Source organism: Struthio camelus, chromosome 2 (assembly GCF_040807025.1).
Source record: "Struthio camelus isolate bStrCam1 chromosome 2, bStrCam1.hap1, whole genome shotgun sequence".
Taxonomy (NCBI): Eukaryota; Metazoa; Chordata; class Aves; order Struthioniformes; family Struthionidae; genus Struthio; species Struthio camelus.
This window is the reverse complement of record NC_090943.1, coordinates 163,028,190-163,044,516: the sequence shown is the minus strand read 5'-3', so window position 1 is coordinate 163,044,516 and position 16,327 is coordinate 163,028,190. Positions and strand designations below refer to the sequence as shown.

General features: G+C 41.8%; 1 protein-coding gene across 9 annotated transcripts in view; it reads left to right on the top strand.

Annotated features, from left to right (window-relative positions):
• ASAP1 (ArfGAP with SH3 domain, ankyrin repeat and PH domain 1) overlaps positions 1 to 16,327 on the top strand; it is a 186,311-nt gene that overhangs the window by 60,086 nt on the left and 109,898 nt on the right. For all 9 annotated transcript variants that reach the window (XM_068933309.1, XM_068933308.1, XM_068933313.1 and 6 more), the window contains one exon: positions 273 to 402. In XM_068933309.1, the coding sequence (XP_068789410.1) occupies positions 273 to 402 (130 nt within the window). The remainder of the gene's footprint in view (positions 1 to 272; positions 403 to 16,327) is intronic.

The following is a 16,327-nucleotide window of genomic DNA, read 5'->3' as shown; positions in this document are numbered from 1 at the left end:
GCCCCCCCCCCCCCCCGCGCCTCCCGCCCGGCAGCAGCGGGGCGAGAGGCTGGATGTGGAAGGGGGGGAGCCCCCGCCTCGCCGCCGCTCGGCTGCTTTGATGCTGCGGGGCTCTGCTGGCTCCTAACATCTTCCCGTCTCCTCTTTTTTTTTTTTTTTTTAATTTTTTTTTGTCCTCCCTCTCTCTTTCCCCCCCCTCCCCCCCGCCAAATTTGGTTTCCCCTCCGGACCCGTGTGCTCCTCTCTCCGGCCGGCCTTTCCCCGTGGGGCAGGATCATGCCGGACCAGATCACCGTGTCGGAGTTCATCGCGGAGACCACCGAGGATTACAACTCCCCCACCACCTCCAGCTTCACTACCCGGCTGCAGAACTGCCGAAACACCGTCACGCTGCTGGAAGAGGTACATAATCCCCCCCTTCCTCCCCTCCCTCCCCTTCTTTTTTTTTTTTTTTTTTTTTTGGTGTCTTGGCGGGAGAGCATCAGGGGCAGCACTGCCCGCCCGAATCCAAGGGAGCTGGAGGCACCGGTATGCGTGTAATCGGCTCTGCTCTTTTAATTGTGGGACTTTGCTCTTGTGCGGAGTTAGCCCCAGAAACCTTTCCCGCCTGACGCCCGAAAGATTAGCGCTCGAAGCGGTCAAGGTGTCTTGAACTTCAGCGTCGGCCTTGCACCTCTTGGTGGCTCTGGTGTTGGTGAGCGTGGCGAGAGCGAAAAGTGTTGATGGTGGGAGCGCAGAGGAAGGGTGAAGGTTGGATTTGGTGGGGGAGCGTTAGCAGCGGTTTTCCCTCGTCAGTCGCTAGAGCCAGTCAACGCAGAACTTGGACTGCTGAGACCTGCCAAGGAGGACTTCATTTAAGAAAGGAGGCAGGGATGAATGTGGGGTGAGAAATTAGTATGAAGAGGAACTAGGTGGCAAAAAGAGAGCAAAGTAGTGCGGTAGGGGTGATTATTTGGTCTCGTCATCTCAACCTTGAAGCCTCAGGGTCTTTTTTTTTTTTTTTTTTCTGCTTGTTGTCATTTAAATCTTCAGCTGCTTCACTGTTGAGAAACGTGAGCATGAAAACAAATAAACTTACAGAGCTAATCTTTATGAAATACCAGTTCAGTGCTTCCTATTTGAGGTATCGGGGTGATTTCCTATGGGCTAGGTCAGCAGTTACCAGGCAATGTCTTGGCGAAGGACTTTAAAACAAGACAGTGGGTAGCTCTTCTGTTCCGCTGTACTTGGTTGAAGGTGCTAGTATAGTAACACTGAAAGAAGACAGCCTTTTACTGCTGTTTCATAATTATAGTACCTTGTTTTGGTTTTAGACTTTTTTTTTTAATTTTGCTGAATGAGTTGGTATGAGCAAAACGTCTGGTGTGCAACTATGCAAGGAAAGAGTATTAACCACGGCATTCTTCTGATAGACTTGGGGCTAGAAAAATCTAATTCCATAAGATTAAAAATAATTAATACCTATTTAACAGAAAATTTTTCAAGTGTTCAAAATGTTAATAGTGCTATTGTTTGCAATAACCTACTTGGTAATATAATGATTGGGAAATTGCATTTAGAATTCTGTATTTTATTTCTTTTTAATTATGTAACTTTGATTAACTTCTGTAAGTTTTCTGTAGCCGTAACTGCTTTATCTGTAACTAAGTGATGCTTGCATATAGGTTTATCAGAAATCAACCTGTTTTGTGTTTGACAGTATTGCTGCCCCCTGGTCTTAACTATGTGGAATAGGTACAGCCAATGTATATTTAGTAGTAGAGATGATAGTGTACATACAGTTAAGTAAAAATATTTTACACACAACTTGAGACCTCTCTACCTGTGTTCTCCCTTCACTGTTGACTTCTAGGGTAAGGAAGTATAATGCTTTCCTGATCTGGGAGATGCACCAGTACGTCCTGGGTGTGGTAGTGCCCTTACAAATAAACCCCAGATGTGGCATTTTAGATACAGAAGTTACATACATACATACATACAGTATTCTGCACTACTTAATGTGGATAGTGAAAATTATCAATGTTTAATGTGTGACTCGACAGTAGTAAATCGGAATAATAGAGAGTAGTGGGCACATGCAGTGCTTGCCTTGCTCCTCTTGGTTTTCTTTTGTATAACTGTATTTTGTGTACCCTATAGAACCCATGTTTGCAGCTTAAATTGATTCTGGGCTTTTTTCCTATATTGATAGATAATCAAGAATAATATAAAAGTTTTGTTTAATGGCAGATAAGGTACAAATATGCTCTCCTGTTACATACGGCAAAAATCTATAACTCTCCCAAGTTCATTTTTATTAATTTGCACGAAGAAATGCAGATGGTCAGAATGTGACAAGCAAAGTGCTCCATTAGAGCCTTTGACTCTCTCTGTTGTAGTTGTAAGCTGCAGAGGTAGTTCCCAGGATAGCTACTAAAAAGCTAGGTAGGTTGGTTTCTGTTCATCTGCTTACCTCCGATTCATGTGAAGCAGTGGACTGAAACTGGAAGGTTGAAATGGCTGTTATGTGGCTCTTATTACAGCTGCTACTGTCCATGCATCATGGACTGCAGAAGAGCTCTTCAAGCAGCTCCCAAACTTCAGATGTGAATCTACTATATTAAGGCAAACTGGATGATCCCCTCCTTTCAGCTATTTGATTTTTAACTTAATGTTGCAGGTGGGTTGAAGCCCTCGGTGGGCTTTTGCAGACTGTGTCAAGCTCTATGCTGTTATGGCTCTGCAGCCTGAAATGTCTTAGCTCGGTATCTTAGTTTAAAGCTATTTTAATTCAACGTAATAACTAATACTACCCCGGTGGCTATAAGATGGTTTTGGGAGAAAGTAATTTTTTTTCTTTATTTTAAATAAGATTGTGATCTAAAGGTACTTAGTAAACAGTAGGAGAATTAAATTAATGAAAGTTAAATCTATATCACAGTCCCTTAGTCTGGTATAAGTCTTACCATAGCTAAGATCAGTAGTTGGATCAGAACCACCTTTTCATTAAGAATGTGACAAAAAAGGAATAGGGCTGTTTTTTTGCGTGTTTTTGGGGGGGAAAGGGATGGAGGAGGAATTACGTATATCTTGTTCCATGAAGGCAGGATAGAATAGTGATTTTCCAGATCCTTAGCTGCAATTAATAAGTTGATCTTAAAATAGACTATGGAATCAGTTGCTGGGTTTTTTTTTTTTTTGTCATCTCTCCTATTTGTCACTCTCTTCCTATTATAACTAAATTATTCTCAAAGGAGACCCCCTCCCCCCACCCCAGCTGATTCTCTTAGTTCATCCACCTTTTAACTGTGGAGGAGAAATTTTCACCCAGATCCTCAAAAGGAGTCTGGTGGACAACCAGTTGACCATGAGCCAGCAATGCACCCTCATGGATTTTTTGGGGATGTGGGAGAAGGAGGCGATTGATACACTTAAGTATTACAGTTATGAGACTTTTCCGGTGAAAAAGCGAAGCAGACGTTCTTACTCGGTTTGCCTTCGCTCTCGATAAGGTTTTAGCGGACAGCCTGACAAAATATGAAGAGATACCTCAAAAAGTTTAGATGCCCAGCAAGGATTCTCTGAAGGACTTCCGTGGCTATGGGTGACTTGTTTTAAAAAAACAAAAAAAAAACAAAAAAAAAACTTTATTTAAATATAGTGTGATATTATCAGGGAGAAATAGTAAGTACATGCTGATACATAGCAATCTGTTAACTAGAAAGTTCTCATGCTAGATGTTTAAACTATTGAAATTTTTGAAATTTCACAAGTTTTTTTCCTCTTAAGAGAAACAACTCATAGTTTTTGTCATTGAATCACACCAGAGCCAAAACAGACCCTGTATCCATTCTATCAAAGCTTTTGGATCACTGTATCCAAGCTCAGGCATCTCATAGCCAAGTATTTGCCAAAGAACTGCTAGATATTTTTAAAACCATAACTATTTTAAGCATAAGTGCTGTCTGATGTCCATTAGTAAACAAATTTTGGAGTTCATTCTTTCTAATGCTAGAATAACGAATATTTTCAAACTCCAAGGGGAAGCAAAAAAGTTTCATTATACTACAGTCTAGTTCTAGTTAAAGGGAATCTGAAATCTCTGCTCTTTTTCATGTGAATTTCTCTAGTATAATATTACATTCATAACAATGAAGACATCTTTAACTTCATTTTTCTGCCATGACACTGTGAATGTTTTTGTAATGCCATTGATACTGGATCAGAATCAGAGAGGCAGATTACTGCATAACTGCATGGGTGATTAATCAGCAAAAAAATAAAATAAACGAACTGTTGAAATAATGATGTATAGTATAGACAGATCACTGATGCGGGGTCTTAAAATATAGCCTCTGCTTTATTCTTGCCAAACCTGCTTTTATATCCACAGTAGCTCCATGATTTTGTTACTCAAATAGATTTTGAGCAGTTGATTGTAAAGCTTGAATTGATATTCTTGTGCGAGTTCGTTTGAATTCTTAGAGAATGATGACATCTGTTCAGAGAATAAGTGCCGCGCATGCGAGATCCCCACAACACTCTTTACTATTCCATTGTCTCCCAGCTCCAGCTGAAGACATCTTTGCGCTTGAAGGATAAGTCAGTTATCGTGACCAGGCAGTTCTGAGTCTGTCTTCTAAACCGACTGTTTTGCTGGCCTATCTTGAAATACAGAGGTTAAACTTAAATGTTTAAATTCCCTCTAGACTGGCTGACTAGATAGGAAGTGACAGTACCTGGGTTAGTTGGGAAATGATAACACAGAAAGGAATAATTGTGATCGTTTCTGATGCCTGTATTACTCGTATGCTCCTGTAATACTTGAGCATCTTCAATGACTAATGTTATTTTTTGCTCTTCAGTGAGAAGCTGAAAACTCAAAACATCCTCTCTAACAATTAGAGCTTTTTATAGGCATTATTTTTTTTTTATTAAACGTTTAACTGGTGAGTGCAATAAAATGTGGCTGCAGGTATATTAAAAACAAATTCCTGCAATGACCGTTGCTCATTTTGTTTCTCACTGTGTTGGTTTGTTAGAGCTGAGAGGTCTGTTTTGCGGACTGAGCCTGTAGCAGATAAAGGCACGCTGCATCAGTGGAATAATGGCTGACTGCTGCTCAGCCTAAGATAGTTTTCTTGTTCTCAGCACAGGGTAATATAGCATAACCTGAAGAGAGAAGCAACTTTCTCAGTCTTCTTCTCCATCATGTTATGGACACTACCTAAGATTTGAGATGGGGAAGGGGAAGGTGTTTCTGTGTTGGTTTTTTTTTTTTTTTTTTTTTTCATTTTTGCCTTTTTCTTACAGCATGTTGTATAGGGATCATTTTCATAGCTTTCCATATGTAACTTGTCCCCTCATGTTTTAGTTTCTCTGTAGTTTTCTTGTTCTGTTGAGGGGGAAAGACATTTGGGATGAGGATTGGGGGACGAATGTTTCTTCCTATGTATGTTTTTGTAGAAACTTGTGCAGCACTCAAAGCAGCTGTATAGCTGTTTGGTCTGTTCACCTGCAGTGATATCATGAACCTTTCCACAAGACCCTTTTTCAGTGACAAGGTATGCTAACAAGGGAGGCAGATGAAACCATGCAAGAAAACAGGAGCACTTCCATAGGATATGGAAGGAAAGAAAGAAATGACTGCATTCTTAATCAACTTTTTGTTTTAGATGGCAAGACATACTTTGTTCGATAGTCTGTACTATGCTAAAACCAGTAAGTTCTATTTTGTGTGTCTGTCCGTAGTGAAAGTAACTTTTCTATCATTTCTAGTACTTTGTTTCCCCTGAAGCATTGTCTCTGTATGATTACAGCACATAAATCGCAACATCCTAGTTCTTGTGTGTTGTTTTTAATTTAAAGAACAGCAGAAACCGAGAATCCAGGAGACCCCAGTAGCACAACACTTAAACCCAGCTTTTCCTAACCTTTTAATTTGCCATGTGCTGCAGTTAGAAGCAGCCTTGCCTCATGGATTGCTTGTGGTCAGTTATATAAGAATCAACTCTAAGTACAAAGCTATCTTCAGTTTTCATAGTAGCATGCTTTTGGTAGCAGAGCATCCTAAAAGAGCCAGGCAAGAAAACTTTCTTTGTTTAATAAATGTAGCTCAGGATAATTATTATTTTAGAGTGAATGGCAAATTGCACCAAAGAAGTAAAAGTGGGTACATGTTCTAAAGTGCATATAAAGGCCACACTGACAGTTTTTAATTGGGTTGTCTCCTGATCAGGATATTGAAAATATGGAAGAGACTCGATAGCAATATACTGTATTTACAATAGCATGTTTCACAAAAATGCAAATGTGCATGCTTTTGCATTTACATGCTATACAGTTCTTACTCGTTTACTATATAATTGGTTTTACCTCTCATCTGGTGGTAGTAGAAACATTTGACTAATAAGCATTCAGTCTCCTTTTACCTTGTTGTGACTGATGTGAGGAAAAAACCCAGAAGAATATTCACTGATAGCTCTCAGTCATGCCAGATTAATTTGCTTTACCTTCTGAGAATATCTGTTCATTTTAGGAACATTTTTGACAGTACTTCTTACAACTTTATGGTAGCTCATATAGTTTTTAGAGAAGTACTGCTTCTTGCTATGAACTCCCGACAGGCTTCTCCATGTTTGCTCATCAGTTAGGAAACTGTGAAAGTGCTCTTTGGTGCGCTCTGTTCAGTATGCTGTTCAGATAAATCCTGATAGAACGTGTACCATGTAGTCATGGGAACTTGCGCTCTACATGAATCCTTCGTTTAGAAAGAGAAAACCTCTTAAAGTGACAAGACTTCAAGTTGACTCTAATATTTAGATTGAAGTCTAGTGGAAATATTTTCTTTAGTTAAAAGCAGTGATAGAAAAAAGTTGTTTACGAAAACGCGTGTTTGAAATCCAGCATGGCATCGGTGAAAGACAGAAAGTGAATGAACCAGAACAGAATTAGATTGGTTGATTTTATTTTTTGTATTTGTCTCACTGAGTAAAATTCACTGAATTTTCAAAACTATATTATTCTGATTTGTAATAGCATAAATGATAATTTTTAAAAAAAAAATACATGAAAAATTAATTTACAGAAGAGAACTGTAAGAAATAATGTAACTTCTAACTTTGAATGGGATAGTACCTTGCAGTAAAACCATCAGGCAGAATCGAACCGCACTGATAGTTTAATTTAGATAGTGAGAGCAAGTGGATTGACTCCTGATCAGGCTATTGGAAATATGATGGAATAATTATAATGCGTCACGTATAGAATTAGGCACTTTCTTTTAAGTGCTCTAAATCTATAGCATGTTTTTCATGTTCTGGGGGGGAACTCTTCAGAATCCTGTTAATAACAAGTTCTCTGGTACTGATCATGGATGCTGTTGTTCTGTCAAGTTTGATTGCTATTGGCTAAGAGGCCTAAACGTTATTGGTGAATGGAAAGGAGGACTCTTCTGGGAAAGAAAGCTTATGCTTTTAATAGCAGGAGTACAGCTGAAAGCAGAATCCCTACTGAAAAGTATAGCAAAAGTTATTTTATATTTCTAAAGTGATTGTACTGATCTGCACTGTATTGTACTGATACTGTATAAATTGATCTCTAAATACTGGTGTGCTACTAATAAAGTTTTGTATAAGCACTGTGACAAATAGAATTTTTGAGGAGGGTAGTAGATCTGCGATGATTATAGGAGGCTTTTCCTTTAGTGCTCCTATGAAAAAGCAACAGGAATGATAAGAAGTTTTTTGGGGTGGAAACTGATACTTACCATATCAGTTGGGTAATGGACTCTTAACTTCTTAATCTAGAAGCACTTCCACAATATAAATGTTATAACTAACTTCTTGTTTGTTGTTTTTGTTGATTTCTTTTTGTGTTTTGTGTGTATGTGTTTTAACCTAGGAACCATAAATCTAGTATGATGCTGTAGATGATTTTCTGCAAAGTACAAGTCTGTGAGACTGCAAGGCCTTAGAGATGGTCTACTATAGTATGCTTATATCCGGATTGGTGAGATACGGACTAGAAAGGTGGAAAATTGGCTGGGCTGCCAGACTCAGAGGGTTATGATCAGTCATTTAAAGTCCAGCTGGCAGCAGGTTGCAAGTGGCATCCCTCCAGGATCAGTTCTCGGGCCAGTTCTTGGGTAATGTCTTTCAACCACGTGCATAATGGGACGGAGCGTAATCTCCACAAGTATGTTTGGATGGGACTAATGTGGGGTGTGTGGGCGTGGCTGATATACTGGCAGGCAGTCTCTGTTCGGAGGCACCTGGAGAAGTGGTGGAGCCGCACAGAGCTTGGCAAAGAGAAATGGGAAGTCCTGCGCCAGGGATGGAGTAGCCCTGTGCAGCAGCATAGCCTGGGGGCTGACTGGCTAGAAAGCAGCTTTCCAGCCTGGAGGTCAGAGTTGCATGACAAGCTGAGCGTGAGTCAGCAGAGTCCTTTTACAGTGACGAAGGCCAGCCATATACCGGGCTTTATTTGCAAAAGCACAGCCAGCAGGTGAACGATCAACAGGTGCCCAGAGAGACACTGCAGTCTGTCCTTGCAAACATTCGAAACTTCATTTGACAGTTTCCTGATGAACCTGATCTAATTGGCTCTGCTTTAGCAGAGAGTTGAACTAAATATCCTCCAGAGGTCCCTTCCAACCTAAATTCTATTACAATTCTAGGATATAAACAGCATGAAGTAATGATTTAAATGTAGTTTTTTTTTTCATAGCAAGACATAAAAATCCATTCTTTTTCATTCTGTATGTGAAGATTATGTCAAGGATTTCTTGTCCTTATGTTTGCTTATAGAAAAAAGTAGTTGCTAGAATTGCTTGGGCTGCAATTTAATCTTCTAGAAGACACACAGAAAGAGTAAATTGGTTATTTAGCTTCATGAATGTGTTTTTCTTGTTTTCAACCAAAAAGCTTATGCTGAGCTTTTTCTTGAAAAATAATTATTTTAAATGAAATAAAACCAATGAGGACAGAGTTGTTAATTTTTTCCTTCAACGATCAACCTTTTCAATAGAGAAGTGGTACTACTCGCATTTTTCATAAGTCCTTATTTTCAGAGAGTTAATCAAATTATTTTTTTTATGATTTTAATAATAGTTGGAATGAATACTGAGTGTCAAAGAGAGAATTCTTTCTAGAGATGCAGGTTGATCATTTAAATAGAACAAGTTTAGCACCCTCCAAGCTGAGGAGGAGCTGGGCGTGACTTCAAGGGAGGCAACTGGCCTGACAGACCCTGTGCCATGGAAGAAGCGGCAGGTGATTGTTGTGGGTGACTCCCTGCTGCAGGGGACAGAGGCACCTGTCTGCTGACCTAACCTCTTGTCTAGAGAGGTTTGCTGCCTGCTAGGGGTCAAATAAGAGATGTCGTGGAAAGACTGCCAAGGCTTGTCCTTGCATCGGACTACTACCCTCTGCTGATCTTCCATGTGGGTGCTAATGAGCCCAGGTCGCTTTCTCCTCAATCCTGCCTGTGAGGGGAAAGGATGGGAGGAGGAGTAGACGAGTTTTCCAAGTTAACAACTGGCTGCACCGCTGGTGTTGGCAGCACGGTTTGGGTTTCTATGACCATGGGACCCTGTTTGAAGAGCGACAGCTGATGGGGAGAGGTGGGATCCACCTTACCAAGCGGGGCACGCGTGTCTGCCAACAGGTTGGCCAGCCTGGTAAGGAGGGCTTTAAACTAGGAAAGATAGGGGAAGGGGAATGGTATAGTGGCAGGAGAGTCAGTAAAACACCGCTCAAGTCAGGATGCCTCCAGCGGGTGCATACAGCCAGGGGAGACAGCATGGGACATGGCTATGGAGGCTCCTCTTGCACCTCTCCTGGGAAGCTTGCATGCTCGACTGGCTCTCTGAAATGCCTGTACACCAATGTGCGCAGCATGGGGAATAAGCAGGAAGAGTTAGAGATCTGTGTGCGGTTGCAGGGCCATGATCTCATTGCAGTGACAGAGACATGGTGGGATAGTTCACATGACTGGGATGCTGTCATGGACGGCTATGTGCTTTTTAGGAAAGACAGGCCAGGAGGGTGAGGTGGTGGAGTTGCCCTTTATGTGAGGGAGCAACTAGCTCTGCCTGGGGGTGGATGAAGAGCAAGTTGAGAGCCTATGGGTAAGGATTAAAGGGCAGGCTAGCATGGGTGACACGGTGGTGGGGGTTTACTACAGGCCACCTGATCAGGAGGAAGTCATCGATGAGGCCTTCTACAGACAGCTGGAAGTAGCCTCACAATCACAGGCCCTAGTTCTCCTGGGGGACTTCAACCACCCTGACATCTGTTGGGAAGACAGCACAGCTAGGCACAAACAGTCCAAGAGGTTCCTGCAGAGCATTGATGATAATTTCTTGACCCAGGTGATGGAGAGGCCAACGAGGAGAGGTGTGTTGCTATACCTCGTACTACCAAACAAAGAAGGTCTAGTTGGAGATGTGGAGGTTGGGGGCAGCCTTGGCTGCAGTGACCATGAGGTGGTGGAGTTCAGGATCCTGCGAGGAGGGAGCAGGGCAATGAGTAGGATTGCAAGCCTGGACTTCAGGAGAGCTGACTTTGGCCTCTTCAGGGACCTACTTAGGGGAATCTCCTGGGGTAGGGCCCTAGAAGGAAGAGGGGTCCAAGAAAGCTGGTTAATATTCAAGCGTCACTTCCTCCAGGCTCAGGATCAGTGCATCCCTCTGAGGAAGAAGTCCAGCAAAGCGGGCAGGAGACCTGCCTGGATGAGCAAGGAACTCCTGGCAAAACTCCAACAGAAGAAGGACGTGTACAGAATGTGGAAAAGGGGACAGGCCACTTGGGAGGAATATAGGGACGTTGTCAGAGTATGCAGGGAAGTGACAAGGAAGGCTAAGGCCCAGTTGGAATTGAATCTGGCAAGGGATGTCAAGGACAACAAGAAGGGGTTCTTCAAATACATCAATAGCAAAGGGAAGACTAGGGAAAATGTGAGCCCGCTGCTGAAAGGGGCGGGTGCCCTGGTAACAAAGGATCTAGAGAAGGCAGAGTTGCTGGATGCCTTCTTTGCTTCAGTCTTCACTGATAAGGCCAATCCTCAGGAATTCCAGACCCTGGGGACAAGAGGGGAAGTGTGGAGAAAGGAATCTCTCCCTTGGTGGAGGAGGATTTGGTTAGAGATCTTTTGTCCAAACTTGGCATGCATAAATCCATGGGCCCCGATGGGATGCACCCACGAGTGCTGAGGGAGCTGTCGGATGTTATTGCTAGGCCTCTCTCCATCATCTTGGAAAGGTCCTGGAGATCAGGAGAGGTGCCTGAGGACTGGAAGAAAGCCAATGTCACCCCAGTCTTCCAAAAGGGCAAGGAGGAGGAAGCAGGAAACTACAGGCCTGTCAGCCTCACCTCCATCCCTGGGAAGGTGATGGGACAGCTCCTCCTGGAGGTCCTCACTAAGCAGTTGGAGGACAAGAAGGTGATCAGGAGTAGTCAGCATGGATTCACCAAAGGGAAATCATGCTCAACCAATCTGATAGCCTTCTCTGATGGGATGACTGGCTGGACAGATGAGGGCAGAGCAGTGGATGTTGTCTGCCTGGACTTCTGCAAGGCTTTTGACACTGTCTCCCATCACATCCTCCTAGGTAAACTCAGGAAGCGTGGGCTAGATGAGTGGACAGTGAGGTGGCTTGAGAACTGGCTGGATGGCCGAGTTCAGAGGGTTGTGGTCAGTGGCGCAGAGTCTAGTTGGAGGCCTGTAGCTGGTGGTGTCCCCCAGGGGTCAGTCCTGGGTGCAGTCTTGTTCAATATATTCCTCAATGACCTGGAGGAAGGCACAGAGCGCACCCTCAGCAAGTTTGCTGATGAGACTAAACCGGGGGGGGGGGGGGGGTGGCTGACACACCAGAAGGCTGTGGTGCCATTCAGGGGGACCTGGACAGGCTGGAGAGTTGGGCAGAGGGGAACCTCCTGAAGTTCAACAAAGGCAAGTGCAAGGTCCTGCCCCTGGGGAGGAATAATCCCATGCACCAGGACAGGCTGGGGGTTGACCTGCTGGAAAGTAGCTCTGCCGAGAAGGCCCTGGGAGTGCTGGTGGACAACAAGTTGAGCATGAGGCAGCAGTGTGCCCTTGTGGCCAAGAAGGCCAAAGGGATCCTGGGGCTGCATGAGGCAGAGTGTTGCCAGCAGGTGGAGGGAGGTGATCCTCCTCCTCCTCTACTCAAGCCCTGGTGAGGCCTCCCCTGGAGTACTGTGTCCAGTTCTGGGCTCCCCAGTACAAGAGAGGCATGGCACCTCTGGAGAGAGTCAGGCGGAGGGCTGCAGAGATGATGAGGGGCCTGGAGCCTCTCTCCTATGAAGGAAGGCTGCGAGAGCTGGGCCTGTTGAGCCTGCAGAAGAGAAGCCTTAGAGGCAATCTCATCAATGTGTACAAGTATCTGAAGGGAGGGTGTCGAGAGGATGGGGCCAGACTCTTTTCCGTGGTGCCAAGGACAAGAGGCAATGGGCAGAAACTGAAACCCAGGCAGTTCCATCTGAACGTGAGGAAGAACCTCTTCACTGTGAGGGTGCCTGAGCACTGGAACAGGTTGTCCAGAGAGGTAGTGGAGTCTCCTTCCCTGGAGATATTCAAAACCCGTCTGGATGTGATCCTGGGAAATATGCTCTAGAGGACCGTGCTTGAGCAGGGAGGTTAGACTAGATGATCTCCAGAGGTCCCTTTCAACTTCAGCCGTTCTGTGATTCTGTGAAAGTCAGCTGATTTATTCTGGTGATTATGGTGAAAATGGTGATTATGTTACAGCTTAATTATATCTGTGCTGGATTAACTCTACTTCTATGAGTAAAATGATCTGAATTTTGAATTCTGGAGCTCCCACCTTGAGTTTAGTACATTAATTTTCTTTTCTTTTGTATTATAGATTGTTTTTCAGGTAAATAATTTTTTGCTTTTGAATTTACAAAGGAAGAATATGAGATTAAAGAGGGGAAGAAATACTGAAAGAAGCATTCTTGATAGACTTTCTTAATATCTTTTTCCCTTACATTTCACAGCAACTTTTTAGGGTTGTGAAGATGAGTGAGAATAAAATGTAGGAAACTTGGTTTGCCAGGAAAGTTGCAAGGGTTTTGTTTCAAGCCACTAGCCTTTAAATATCCTATTTTGGTTAAACTCTTAAGGCTTTGTTTCTTTATGGAACAAAACAAAAAACCCTAATGATTACATAACAATGGAAATGTAATTACAATGACTTGGTCTACTCCTAAAGCATATATAAATCAGTAAGTTTTCTATTTTAGTTTAATTAGAATATCTGAATCTATTTTAAAATTTTCACATTATCATATCACTGAGAAAGTGTTTCAGATTTAAGTCCCTGTTTGTACACTTCTGATGCTGTTGCCAGAATTTGCTTTTTAGCTATATCCAGGTCACGTTAGATAGAATGAGATTATCAGGTTACTGTTGGGTGTAGAAATTTGGATTTCTAAGATGCTTCTGGTTTTAGTTAATGAAGACAACTTTTGTCCAAGCATTACTTAAGTTATAATATCTTCTGGATAAGTGATACTTCTCTATATTCAAGCGTGGGTTGCATGAGATTTTTGTAGAGATGGTTTTGGTAGTTCTCAGCTTGTGAAGGTGGCATGGAGCATTTAGTAGTGCTGCTTCGTACTGAGTGGATGACGAAGTAGTTGAGCATTGCATTGTAGGATGTTTATCAAGAAAATGAAGCCGACTGTTAGAAAAATAGTGAGGTAAAACAAACTCAGAAATTTTTGTTTGATGGTATGCAAATGCCTGCTTACAACTTTCAAACATTATTTGCTAATTAATATTGATGCAAGTCAGTTTGTGAAACTGTTGAATTTTTAAAGGAAGCTGAATGGTAGTAGGAATGGGTCTGGAAAGTTAAAGTTCCTTGCCTCATTAAACATTTCTTTCTTTGCTGAGGAAATTTTCTAGGGAGTCCTAAAGCCTAAAGTATTTTCTGAAGACCATGGAAAGTGGTCTGCAAAGTAAAACAGAATGTTTTAGCCCTGTGCAAGTTTGTGCCATACTATAAGCAAGCTGGACCATGGTGGTTTGTTCCTGTATTCTTGTAATCATGTAACATACAACAGTGATGGTAAGTATTTTGAAATTAACTGGACTTAGACAGGACTGGATGACTTTTAACTAAGGATTTTTGAGTAGATGGCTTAAATATAAGGTCTACTGACATTTTTTTCTTTTTTTTTTTTTATTAAGTATATATGGAATTCCCCAGAATTATGGGGAAATTTCAAAGACTGGATGAGGGATAATATTATGTTAGTGCAGATGGGATATCCTGAGTAATTTTAAATTGTCTAATCTAGCCTCATATTTTAGAAGAGTGTTTATATATATTGGTCACTAAGGAGGAACTCAGTGCGGTAGACAGTGAGTGTAACTGTAAAGATGTATAATTAACAGGAGTTTAGATTACAGAATCTTTTAGCTTCTGCCAGTTTTAAAGAAAAAGGGGATGAAGTTTCCATTGAGTGGTTTGATGAAGTTGTTTCCAATCTAAAACTGGTCTTTGCATACTATGTTTTTGCAGCCTTAAATGATGATTTTTTTCCCAGTAGTTTTTGATATGAGGCCTTGACAAAAATTTAGCTTTTTATGATTTGATTTGGAGAAAAAATACTTTAGCCAGATCATCTTGATTTTGCAAGGCAGAGAAATATATTTCACTTTGCCACGTTTGCAGCACCTGCGATGCTGTTGGTTTTCTTGGTTTCTCCCTTCCCCCCCCCCCCCCCCAGCTTCTTCTGGGGGGGATGAAAGAAACCTACAGAGACTCTCTGGTGTCATGTCCTGCTCAAATTTATCTTCAGTGTTCTGATACCGTTGCTGTGTGTTAACAGATTTGAAGAAATAGTGGTGCTATATAGCTGACGTGATTTAAGCATAGAAGAGCAGTAAGATCTTTTGGGAGTCACCTGCAAAAGGTTCACCTGCAGAAGGTTATATGCCCAAAATATCGTCTGCTGCCTAATACAGGACTGATTGCTTTCACAGTAGGCATTTGGAAGGAGCTGCTGTTAAGCTTGCAGGAAAAAAAAGCATGAGAAGAAATGCAATTTATTTCTGTGTTGGCATTTTGCAGGTTAAGTCTTTCATAAGTAGTTCTGAGTTAAAACCTTAAATTCACTGTCTGTCCTTCCTCCTCTCTCCCTTCTAACTGAAGTGCTTTGAATGCTTGCTTGCTTTTTTCCAGCATGCCTCTGTTGTTCAAAGGCGTTTTTTTTCCGTAATTGTGGTACTTCCTGTTTAGAATACCTGTAATAGCATTGCTTTGCTTCTCCAGTGAACTAACAGTAGGCAGAGCCCAGTGCATTTGCTGGACTCATTTGTCGTTTAGTATAGCTTCCTGTTTTACTCATCTGATTTAATTGGGCAGTAAACTGCAGCGAAACAGCTTCCTTTAAATTGAATGCGTGTAGTTGTGGATTTTCTAAATATAGAAGCAACTAATGACTTCTCGAATCCGACAGACTTCTTGGATGTTGTTCTGTAGCTTTAATGTTCATTTGGAAGACCGAACTTGGTTTCAAATAAAACAATTTTCTGTTTTGTTGTGTATTCTCTTTCAATTTTATTGCATTTATTTTGCCCTCTATTGCTATCCTAATTTTTTTTTTTAATGTCATTACCTCTCTTGCTTCCTGTCATGTAAGTTGTTTCTACAAGTAGTGGTGCTACACACACCTGTATCTGATGAAGTGCTTTTGGCATAGCCTAAGATAATTATGCAATAAAACTGACATGTAAAAGCATTTATTAAAACTGTTTTGTGTCCTTTGCAGTGAGTATTGCATAGTGTGGTTATTTTTATAACAATGTGACCTTTTTTTTTAAACACTTTCAGCATGTATGTGTTTGCCCTGAGAAAAAGTAAGGGAAAATTGGGAGAGTAAATACAGCAATCTAGGTATATCATGTAGTTTGTATTATAAACCAGGGAACAAGGAATAACTGAGGATAAATATGAAATCATTCACAAGAAGGTGAAAGTCCAAGGGTGAAGAACTGGGTGGAGCAATGATGCTATGCTAGTAGTTGTGCTAAAGACTAAGATATTTGTATGGATGCCTCCTCTGCTGATAGAGTAATTTGTACTGAGGTAAACATGCCGATTGGAGCTTTGTTCATTTGTAGACTCTTAAAGAAGAAAGGTGTGATTTATGACTGAATTGACAGGGCGTTCTGGAATGTCAGGTTGCTATATGAATCTTTTATTCTCAAACAATCCTGTAGTCCGTGATAGAGGAAGAAAATCTGAACTTCCTTGGTCATGTAACAGTGTGGAGCAGAGCTGGAGCTTTGCTTGAGATTTTTAAAATAAACAGAT